The sequence below is a fragment of the Desarmillaria tabescens genome, assembly GCF_030435595.1.
Source record: "Desarmillaria tabescens strain CCBAS 213 chromosome Unknown EV420scaffold_157, whole genome shotgun sequence".
NCBI classification, from domain to species: Eukaryota; Fungi; Basidiomycota; class Agaricomycetes; order Agaricales; family Physalacriaceae; genus Desarmillaria; species Desarmillaria tabescens.
Window position 1 is genome coordinate 48,578 of NW_026848456.1, and position 12,259 is coordinate 60,836.

The following is a 12,259-nucleotide window of genomic DNA, read 5'->3' on the forward strand; positions in this document are numbered from 1 at the left end:
TAGGACATCGCCTGCATAGCTCACGCAATATGCGCACTGCCCATCAGATTAAGGTCCTCCTGAAGTATGTGCAGCATCGCCAGACACACTCGAAGGCCATTCGCATGAGAGGAATCAGAAACCGCACCCACAAGAATTGATGATGGTGCAAGGAATTGCATCAATGAGTGGCTATAAATACAACAAAACAAAACATAACAATCACTAGTAATCTTGAGAAGGTAATCGTAACTGCTTCTTCAAATTTAAGTTCAATGCCTTAGATTCCTTGGTCTCGTCAGCAATGGTCATCTTTGAATTGTGCAAGATCAGCTTTTTGTCAGTCACATCATCTGGGAGGTAGGGAGCTCTGGGAACAACAACAGCAACAGTCCAATCAAGATCTGAGTTATCGTTGTGAGAGCGCTTTTCGAATTTGATGCTCCTGACCCACTTCCCACAATGCTCTCCCAAAATTACCAAAAACATGTCATAGTGCCGGGTTTTAGGGTGGATTGCCAGCACTCTCAAGGGATCCAGGGCTTCTTCTAGTGGTGTATCATTCCTGACACAAACTATCTTCCCTTGGTAGTTGTGTTTCACCAAGACCATGATTTTGCGACCATTGTACTGCACATGGAAGTTGGCACCAGGAAGGCGAGGACCAAGGCACCAGTGCGACGGTGGGTCTGGAGATGAGGGATTCCACGCTGGAGAGAGGCATTGTTCCAAGGGATCTGGTAGAGGAGTAGTGTTGCCTGGCTCTTCTTCACGTTGTGGAAGAATGTGTCTGCCCTTCATTTCCAGCACATTGGTTTCCGGTATCAAATTATGAAACAAGTGATGGTCATTTTGCAATGGTTGTGCTTCATTGAGGGGTAGCCATGATTCCTCCTCAATGATATCAAGGTATGAGAACCATAGAGAAAGGAAGGGGGCATTCGGATCGTAGTGCATGAGCTGTACAAGCACTTGCAAGACTGGCACATCAGTATTAGGATCCATTATGCGGTTTACATCAACCACATATCCCATCTTTGTATGCCATATATGGCCTGCCTTTGTTACCTGGACCATAGTCCCCTTCCATGGCATGGAGTGTGTTGATTCCACATCCAGAGAGGTTGTAGCTGAGAGGGCACACAAGTTGTGTGGAACAGGGATCGCAATGACAGCATTGGGGTGAACACCACATACCTGAAAACGCCATGAGATGGAGACGAAGTTCTATATATGCGACATACCTCGACTTGGTGATTTGTACACCCACGAGTGGAAATTAAATGTAACATATCATCTTCAACAGCACTAATCCATCTGGACCATCTATCCACCAATGCTCCCTCTGAGATCTCGACATACTGCCCTATGTTAAATTCCTTTTGACAGTCGGCCTATCTAATGGGGAGAAGTCCTTCAACAAATTCTACCTCTAAGTTTTGTTTGCCAATGCTACGGATGATCCCTGATTGGCCTCTGCTGGTGTCTGTGATGGTTTCTCCTACTTGAAAACACCATTCTAAGATCCTAGGTAAGCTGCGTATGTTTTGACGAGCTTGGGAATGTTGTGATTGGGAAAAAAGAGTTGCGAGAGTGTCTGGGATCTTGGAAGCACTCTGGAACTGGGAGAAGTTAAGCCATCTGGTGAGAAGATTGTGTTCATATGTCAACCCCCAGTAGCAATAGCATGACTGCCTCTTCTGAACAGCATTGACTGCTGTAGGGTCGAACAGCTAGTGTGTCGACTGATCTTCCCTAGCCCTATGATAGAGTCTAGGCACCAAAATTATCTTGCATCCCCAAGGGTATAACTTGCTCACTATCCCAATATCACCTTTGGATTGACCATGACACACTTTAATCCAGCTACCAGGGACGAAGTGTTACGGTTATTCTTTTCTTTTCCTTTTTCTTTTTCTTTTCTTATGCATTCACGCTTACTCTATGGTGCAATTCACATCGGACGTTCTCACAGTACTATTTTTAGTTACTGAACGTGTATTTAAGTAGAAGCCTTAGCTGGTCTAAACCCCAGCTTCGGCTAAGGTTTATTCTACCTAACATCGAACTCCGTTCTTCACGACTATCTAAGTTCGCTCCTGACTCCGTCTTTCGCCTTTGACCTCCTTGTGTATCGTCCACCGAAGTGCGAGTGGTGATCCTTGGTTGATCTAAGTCGATAAGAGTTAGTGGCTAACATTTAGCCGAAGCTCGTACACACGTTGCTCAGCGTCACTTCCGAGAAAGAACGCTGCCCAACCATCTACCAGCCGTATTCCCCGCTTGACCAGAGAGGTCATCGCCTTGCGTTCGTGAGGGCAGTCCCGTGATTGCCAGCGCACCGCGAGTGGACCCACGGAAGAGCACTTACCGAAAATTCATCCAATACACTTCCTTGTCGCAGTAGCCCTTTGGGTTACCCCCTTCGACCTACTGCTCCAAGCTGCAGTCATTGCTTGGATTCTACCCTTCATTATCGACGATCCTATATTCGCAGTTTTAGTAACTGTATTCCTTACCCTCGCCCTCATACGAGTTTGTATCGCCGCACCGCTCCTAGCCGGACTGCTAGTAGCCCTGTACGGCGGATACTTCCCCCTTGTCTGAAGGCACCACGAACCTCTTCAGAATAGCCCTACAGTCGGCATCCTTGTTAGCAGTCGTACTGTTAGCCGGAACCGACATCTTTTCTTTTGACGACTCACCGTTGATGACCGGTTCCGCATACGAAACTGACCTCAACCTGATCATCGCCTTACTTGCCGCTCTCACCCTTCTTGCCATATCCGTCGCATGGTCCATCGCAACCGTCGGACTCACCTTCAAATAAGTCCACGAACGGATGCCCTTATCCGACGTCATTCCTGCAATCTCCGCCATTTTTATTCTTTGTTTCTTATCCATCTCCTTGTACCAGATTCACCGCTGCTGCCAGAGGCAAAGAAATATCCGGGCGCAGCTCCCATTTCACTACGTCCCGACCACACCGGCTTACCCGCCGCAGATAATCGATATCCCCCTGGCCTCGCAACAATCCCTTCACGATGGCTGACCCATTACACCCAGAGGACCTGGAGAGTCCCTCTACGGGTCGTCGCAGTCCAGCTCGGGAGGCTCAGAGTCGAGCACAGACTCCTACAGAAGCGCTACCATCGAGTCAGCAGACTCCGTCGACATCACCGATACCCGGGGCGTACTCCTCGACCGAGGAGACTCGCCCCTACCAGGCCTCTTCGCTCAGTCTCCAGTCCAAGGTGAGTCAAGTACCGACGGAGTCGGAGGAGAAGGCCCCGGGCATATGGTCCAGAGCGAAGAAGGCTCTGACACCGAGTTCGAAGGCAATGAGCTCACCGACCTCGAAAGGATCAGACTCGAAGACCTCCTCGGCGACCTCTACCCGGACGAGGAGGAAAATGCAACCTATACCGGAAACAATTGGAGCGGGCGGTCTCAGCACAGGTGGTCTGACGCCAACTGGGGGAGCGAGCAGAGAAGATACGACCAAAGAAAGTCTAGAGATGACTTCGACGAGGATCCCGGAGAGCTTGCCCTTGGGGCCTCCACCGGATCGACCTCCAGTACAGATGGAACAAGACGTGTTCCAGCTTCTTGGCCAACGAACCGAGGACCTCCCGTCGCCTGGCATCCCGCCACCGGTTGGGTCTATGCCGACCCAAGGGAAGAAACTCCTGTGGCCGGAGTTGCGCCCAGATCAGAGTCCAACCAGGTCCCTGAGGGGGCCGAGGCCCCAACGATCCCTACCACCGTCCCCTCGCACAAGCCGACGGATAGGGAGCTTTGGAGCGAGTTCCCAGACTACGACTCTGAGGAACTTGGAGCAATTGCCGGGGCCGGAGACCTCGCCCCAATCCCCAACTTTACCCCCTCGGTCGCATCACGAGCCTTTGCCAGTCCCGTCCCCGCCTCCCAGCGTCCGTGGCCTCTCCTTTATCACACATACGTCGAGTCCCTCGGACTCTCTCGAGATGCCAGGGAGTCCCCAAGCATCCAGGCCCGAATGGAGCAAGGAAGAGCGCATGATGCACGCATCCGAAGGGCAGAAGAAGACGCACTCCAAGGACCTGGAGGCTGGTGGGACTTACCCCTCAAGCCCGATGCCACCGACGCCGAGGTTGAGAACAGAATACGCGCTGCCGCAGTCCGATATTCAGGAGCCGCACGAAGGGCTGGAACCGACTTGGAGGCCAGAAGAAGGGCCTGGAACTCCTACCAGGCAGAGATCAGTGACGAGGACTCGGACATCGGACGATGGAGGAGGAACAGAGAAATCAACCGTCTCGCCCGAGAGAGGGAGGAGGCAAAGGATGCCGAGTCGACCCCCGAACTGAACCCTCGAGCCGACGGTAATGGCGGCGGTGAGGCAGGTTCTGCTTAACGGGCCCCATCCGCTGCCCGACATCTTCAACCTACTCCCCTGGCACGGGCTGTACGAAATAATGATGGAAGATATGGAGAGGGACCCCCAGTGGATGTTCACGGACGCCGGGGAGGACTATCAGCATGCAAAGCGCATGGGGGACGTCTACCTCATGAAAAATATCTTGGAAGTGGAAACCTGGCACCGGGCGGCCATCGTATGGAACATGGTGCACCCCGAGCACCCACAACCTGGGTGTGAACCCTACCGCCGACCCCAGCCGATGCTCCACCCTCTGGAAACCATGGCGTTTGCTGCAGGAGCAGGAGGAGACGATGACGGCTATGCAGACGAAGGTGCTGGACCCTCTCATCTGGACAAAGGAAAGGGGTCTACGGTGCCCCCCGTTCCGCCTGCAAGACCATTGCATCCATCCTGGAACCTCGGGGCCTACCCACCTCCAGGCGACAATCGGAACCTACGATCCCTCTCGCGACCACCTAAGCCCCCAGTTCCTCCGCATATCCCGTCGCCACCCGATCCGATACCACCCTGGCAGCTGGCTCCAGAGGCAGTTAACAACCCCTGGAATGATATAAAGCCTAAACTCATCACCCAGCCGGAATACTTTACCGGGGTGTCATCGGATATCACGCGGTTCCTTCATCATTGTGAAGTGTACTTCCAGGTCTTCCCAATGTATTACACCATGAACAACGAGGGACAGAACCCCTATCGCATCACATTCACCCAAGGATACCTATGCGGGGAAGCGCAACAGTGGTGGGTGGACCAATACTACCATTACCGAGACCCGCACGGTCATTGGAGGTTTCCGACATGGGCCGAGTTTTCCCATGACCTCACTGTGCAGTTCCGAGAAGTAGCGGAGTTAACGATCTGGAAAGCCGAGTGGAAGAAGGTCCAACAATCGGACTTCAAGTCAGCGGTGGAATTCTTCACGAAGTTTGAAAGATTAGCTCACAAGTGCGAGGAGTTCGGAGATGAGAAGCAGATGTTCGAGGCTGTCGAAGCAGCGATACGACCGACGGTGAGAAATACGGTTATGCATGGGGACAACGAGCGCCCCACAACCTACGCAGAATGGAAGACGCGCGTCCTGAGAATCGATGCCAACTACCGGTACGGAGTAGCCCAGGGGTTGGGCAGTAAGTCCTCCCAGAACAGCGGTTCAGGTCGAGGCAACCAAAATCAATCATCGAAAAGCGGTGGCCAAGGGTCAAGCGGCGATAAGAAGGATGCCACGGGAACCACCTATGGAGGTGCCAGGCAGCCGATGGAAATCGACAAGCTCTAAAGCGATAAGCGGTGCTTCAAGTGTGGGAACACCGGGTGGAGCCGAGACCATAAATGTCCAACGGACAAGTCCAAGTGGCTCCCCGTCAAACTCCCACCACGCAAAAAGATCCCCACGCAGCGACTACGACAGCTACTCGCAGAGGCAGAAAAGGAGGAATCAGGCAAGGACACGAAGGTTGAGGAGGTCAAGGACGATAAGTTGTCAAAAGACCAGCTGGCGTCAAAATAAGCGATTCGACGGCGTCGGCAGAGGACTTAGTTTCATCTGGTGCGCACCCTTGTAATACCACCCAGACTTATACTACGTATATAGGTACCCCGTATGAACAATATGCAAACTTTTTCGCCATGCTACCAGTCGAAGAAACTAAGAACAAGGAATCGCAAAACACCGACAGCGTAGGAGGGGATTTCCGCCGCTCCACGCAGTCTGCGTCCAGCACTGAACCCCGAGGGGCCGTCCCACCTCTGGAACCCCCACTTGATTGCAAAGAGGCCGCTGCTGCAGGTCAAGTCAAGGCCAGAGTCAGACGTGACCGAGGTCGCCCGGGCAGGGAGAAACGGCCGACGACTCCGACAGTCAGGACAACAAACGTACCCACTGTCAGTGCCAGAAATGCAGCTGAGGCCGGGAACCCGGGAGACCCCCTTCACTTAGTAGCCCCCTCATCGGCAAACGGTGAAGACCTCTTGGGGGAGCCAATACGTGTGCGTCTGCCAGGAGTTTCCACGAGTACTGCCCCGGTTAGGAATGAGGGTAAGCAAGGACCAAACGGGGAGGTTACAACGCCACGCACAAGCGCCCTTGGCCAGGGCAGAACACAGGGCAGCGAGCCCTCCTCCCCCACTTCGACGGAAGGTGACCAAATGCCACCTCGAAGCAAGACTACCCCCGTTTCATTGGAGGAAGTAGAAGACGAAGAAGTTCACCTCCAATCCGATATCCCGATCACGCCACCCAAGGGGACGTCTCGTATGACCCCCGCGAAGAAGAGTCAGAACTTATCTTCGCAGGAAGACGGTACCCCACGTTACGAGATCCGGGATATGTACTATGAACCCCATAGTGTACTATGGACCCGCCGGGCGCTTAGGATTGCACGGGGGGACGCAGCCACGTGAGCCGTCCTCAAAGGATGGGTACACCCACGACGGATAGAGGAAGTCACCGATCGGTTGTGCCATCAGCTGGAGGAACAAACCGAGACCGCCGCCCAAGCAAGGGAGCGGTGGGAATGGATGGAAGATCTGAAAAAGGCCCCGATGTACATACGAGGAAGGAAGGGATGGAATGTCTCAATAAAAGTACAATTGGAAACGCTAGATATGAGGGAGATCCATGAGGTGAATGCCCTAGTCGACAGCGGAGCCATGGGTAGTTCCATCGATCATGCCTGGGCCCAGGCACATGACATCAACCTCAAAAAAGCGGCCCGACCGGTCCTGGTCTATAACGCCGATGGAACCAGGAACAAAGGAGGAGACATCACGGAGTATGCCGAAGTGAGGTTACGAATCGGGGACCATGTGGAACGGATCAAACTGGCCGTAGTCGACCTAGGGTCTACACCCCTGTTCCTTGGCCATGATTGGCTGCAACGTCACAATCCGCTAATAGACTGGGACACCGGAGCCATCACCTTAGCACGATGCACCTGTCGCAAAATTCCATTTTCGCTACCTGACACAGATCCCTCCTCTCGGTGGGAAGAATACGAGGAAGGAGACACCATTCTAGTAATAGATTTTGAGGAAGCCTTTCACGTACGAGCTATGGGGACCAAAGCCAATGAGCTGGCAGCTCGAGCTAACTCCAAGAAAGTGGCCAAGTCCTTTGAGGAAATCGTGCCCGAGGAATATCGAGACTTTAAAGACGTCTTTGACAAAGAGAACTTCGATGAGCTACCACCGCGAAAACCCTGGGATCATGCCATCGAGTTAATTCCTAACGCCAACGCCAACTTAGACTGTAAAGTCTACCCTCTCAACCCGGCAGAGCAGGAAGAACTGGATAAATTCCTTGACGAGAACCTGTCCACGGGGCGTATTCAAGCCTCGAAGTCGCCCATGGCTTCCCCCTTTTTCTTTGTAAAGAAGAAAGACGGGAAACTCCGCCCAGTACAAGACTATCGCAAACTAAACGAGATGATGATCAAGAACCGTTATCCTTTGCCACTCATAGGCGAACTCATGGACCGGTTGAAGAAGGCTAAGTACTTCACTAAACTGGATGTACGATGGGGATACAACAACGTGAGGATTAAACAGGGAGATGAATGGAAGGCCGCCTTTCGAACGAATCGGGGGCTCTATGAACCCCTGGTAATGTTTTTCGGGCTCACCAACTCACCGGCAACCTTCCAGTGGATGATGAACGACATCTTCAAGGATCTCATCTCCGCAGGAGAGGTATCGGTGTACCTAGACGATATCCTTATTGTGTCAAAGTCCAAGGTGGACCACAGAAGGATCGTACGAAGGGTACTTCAGATCCTCCGGGAAAATCACCTCTTCCTCAAAGCCGAGAAATGCGAATTCGAAGTGGAGGAGACAGAGTACCTAGGAGTCATCATCAGTGAAGGAAAAATCCGTATGGACCCGGTCAAAATCGCAGGCCTCTTGGATTGGCCAATCCCTCGCAGGAAACAGGAGCTACAATCCTTTCTCGGGTTCTGCAACTTCTACCGATGGTTCATAAGAGACTACAGCAAACACGTTAAACCACTGACCTCTCTGACTGGGAAGCAAGAGTGGAAGTGGGGCGAAGCCCAACAAGGGGCGTTTGAGAAGCTGAAAGAGCTCTTTCGGGAAGACGTGGTACTAGCCATCCCGTTGGATGTAGGACGATTCCGAGTGGAGGCAGATTCAAGCGAAGGGGTGGTTGGGGCGGTACTCTCCCAGTATCAGGATGACAAGTGGCGACCAGTGGCCTTTCTCTCCAAAGCGTTATCCATAACAGAGCGCAATTATGAGATTTACGACAAGGAGCTCCTCGCCATCATGATCGCCTTAGAAGAGTGGCGCCAGTACCTCATGGGAGCAAGGGAAGATTTTGAAATCTGGACTGATCATTCCAATCTTCAATACTTCCGCAAACCCCAAAAACTCAACCGACGACAAGCTCGGTGGGTAACGGAGCTCGTGGAGTATCAATTTACCTTGCATCACAAGCCCGGAGCCCAAAATCGTAAGGCGGATCTCCTATCACGGAGAGCTGACCACGACCAAGGGAAGGAGGACAACCATGACGTGGTGGTCCTCAAGACAGAACACTTTAGGGCCTTAATCATGCCTACCGCTGAAGAGCTGCATGAAAAGATCAAGGCCGCCACGCACGAACCTCGCCGCTGGGACAAGGGGATATCCGACTCCCTTAACCATGAAAAGGGGATCTCACGTGACCAGGACTTGTTATGGTATGACGGGCGGATCTACATACCAGTGGACCGTGACCTTTGTGGGCAAATCATCACCCTTAAGCATGACCACGTCACGGCAGGGCATCCAGGCATTGAAAAAACCAAAGAGTTAATACTTCGAGACTACTGGTGGCCACGCATGCGCCGAGACGTGGAGGCCTATGTAAAGGGGTGCGAGAAGTGTCAACGAACTAAGGCAGATCGTCGACCCAAGAAGGCCCCCCTTCATCCTAACGAAGTCCCCGTACGTCCATGGACTCACATCTCAGTCGATATGATTACCAAACTCCCGACCTCCAAGGGATTCGACTCCATTTTAGTCATAGTAGACCGTTTCTCGAAGGCCATCATCCCTATCGCTTGCACTGAAGAGCTCACGTCCCTAGGCTTCACCAAAATCCTTAGGGACTACGTCTACGTGCCCTATGGTGTGATGCCCGAGAAGGTCATCTCCGATAGGGGGTCGGTATTCGTCTCAAAGTTCATGAAAGAGTTTTACCGACTCCTCCATGTCGAAGGGAATCCCTCCACCGCGTATCATCCTCAGACTGATGGGCAGACCGAACGAGTTAACCAAGAGATCGAAAAATACCTCAAAATGTTCGTTAATGATCAACAGGATGACTGGAGTGAATGGCTACCCCTGGCCGCCTTCACCCATAACAATCGCCAACACTCGGCCACGGGATATTCTCCTTACAAGGTTATCTTCGGGAGAGACGGAGAGGTTATCAAAAAGCCCCAAAGGACGGCCGTGGTCCCAGCAGCAGGGAAACTGGTGGCGGAAATGGGGAAGGCACAAGACAAGGCAAAGAAATCATTGGAAAGGGCTGCGGAATCGATGAAGAAGGCCTACGATAAACACAAGGATGCAGCGGTTGAGTATCATGTTGGGGACAAGGTTTGGCTTGACGCGACCAACCTTCACCTCCCACGTCCAACGAAAAAACTGGGCGACCGACGAGTAGGACCTTTCACTATCGTCGCAAAGCGAGGGGCCTCAGCGTACGAACTCAAGCTACCGGTCGGCTGGAAGATCCACAACCGTTTTAACGAATCTCTCTTAACTCCCTATGTCGCCCCAGCCTTTCCGAACCAACCACACCCGGAGAGACCACCGCCAGAGCTGATTGACGACGAGGAGGAGTATGAGATTGAGGAAATAGTGGAACAGAAGGACAAAATCGTCGGACGCGGTCGCAATCGTCGAACCATAACCGAGTACCTCGTAAAATGGAAGGGTTACCCAATGGAAGAAAACTCGTGGGTGAAACGTTCAAACATGGCCAATGCAGAAGAACTGGTGAACAAATACGAAGCCCATATCCAAAGGATCCTATGGGAAATCAATAAACATGGGAAGACGGTCGGAGTGGACAACAAAATACCTCCCAACGCGATAGCAACTTATCATCAACCGGACACCCCTTGTGTCACGGACGTGGAGACAGTGTATTCCTCCGAATGCACGAACCCACGGCACTCGGAGGCCCAACAAGACTCTTATCCCTCTTCCCATTACTCAAAGATTGACCGGTTGGAAGTCACCTCAGACGACGCAGAAGGAATCCCCATAATAGAACCAGGACAGGAGGGAGATCAGTCAGAGGACGAGGTGGATTTGAACCACCTACAACGTGTATACGAAAATTGGGACTTCGACAGTGAAGTTGACGGCGACGACGATTCCCTCTCTTTCGAAAGTGAATCAGCCAAGAGTGGGAGGGAAACCAAGGACTCATTCGGGACGAACGAGTCTTGAGAGGGGGGTAATGTTACGGTTATTCTTTTCTTTTCCTTTTTCTTTTTCTTTTCTTACACATTCACGCTTACTCTATGGTGCGATTCACATCGGACGTTCTCACAGTACTATTTTTAGTTACCGAACGTGTATTTAAGTAGAAGCCTTAGCTGGTCTAAACCCCAGCTTCGGCTAAGGTTTATTCTACCTAACATCGAACTCCGTTCTTCGCGACTATCTAAGTTCGCTCCTGACTCCGTCTTTCGCCTTTGACCTCCTTGTGTATCGTCCACCGAAGTGCGAGTGGCGATCCTTGGTTGATCTAAGTCGATAAGAGTTAGTGGCTAACACGAAGGGAGGTGTTAGTGTACTTAAGAGTGCACGCTGACTTTCTGTGGGGGAGATAGCATGAAGCAGCACCTGTTGATTGCGACAGATAACACCAGGTATATCAGCCAGCTCTTCAAATCGGCTGACATATCGGCCTCTAGCCACACTTGTTTCTCCATATGTGGCATAATGAAGGGGGCCTTGATGCCCTGTCCTGGTCAAATGCAGCACCCAATGTGGAACATGACAAATTCCTCCCAGCCCAGCTTGGAGATCAATCAGAGATGAACAAAGAAGTTCAACTTTTCTACTCACGATGCATGATAGGACCCAAAGTTCAGGGGCAGCGTCCAGAAGACCAAGGTCAAATCCTTTGCTACCATTCGGCAGGCTCTCAGAGGTGCTTGCACAAGCTCTTGCCCTCTCCAAGAGGCTGCCCCATCTATCTTCCTCCACAAATGGAGCAGATAAGTTGGCAATGAGGTCCACATCCGGTGAATCGGTTGTTTTGTCCCAATCCTCCTCTTCAACAATAAAGTTATCTTCACCTTCATATTCTGAGTCAGAGGACTGGTCATCTCCATCATGAGCTACACTGGCTTCAAGATCCAGAAATGCAGACTGCAATCAGAGTGAGCACACCACATTGCACTTATACGACAGCAACATACCATTAACGTCACACGCGAGATGGGGTGGGTAGCTCTTCACATGTTTACAGCTGTCATTTTGTGTCAGTTTCAAGATTAGCTTAACAGTTTCATTGACCAGGATGTTTGAATGCAGTATTCATGGTGTCTTAATATACATACAAGCTCTGTATGTTAAAATTTGAAAACTTACCATACTACAAGTACAATGAACTTAAGTGGATCGAAAGGAAGAAAAAAAAAATCCACGTGACCTCTACCACTGTCTGGTATAGGGACATCGTTTAGATTATATAAGCTTTCCCTGCTTGGCTTGCAATTTTTAGTTGGTAGACATCAGATGTATGCCTTGATGTCAATCAATCATTTATGTGAATTATGAGTAGCGCAAATGCAAGAATGGATGTGCTGAATGTGTTTCTTAGTACTGCTATCTCCATCT

The 12,259-nt window shown here is 51.5% G+C and overlaps 1 protein-coding gene across 1 annotated transcript; it reads right to left on the reverse strand.

The window, feature by feature from the left end:
* Positions 1 to 11,071: 11,071 nt before the first annotated feature.
* On the reverse strand, positions 11,072 to 11,841 carry EV420DRAFT_1488152 (uncharacterized protein; the record flags this gene model as incomplete). The annotated part of the gene is made up of 4 exons (XM_060470594.1): positions 11,072 to 11,159; positions 11,258 to 11,376; positions 11,483 to 11,788; positions 11,839 to 11,841. 4 exons carry the CDS (start codon positions 11,839 to 11,841, stop codon positions 11,072 to 11,074), a joined length of 516 nt encoding a protein of 171 aa, XP_060321930.1.
* Between the last annotated feature and the right edge of the window lie 418 nt (positions 11,842 to 12,259).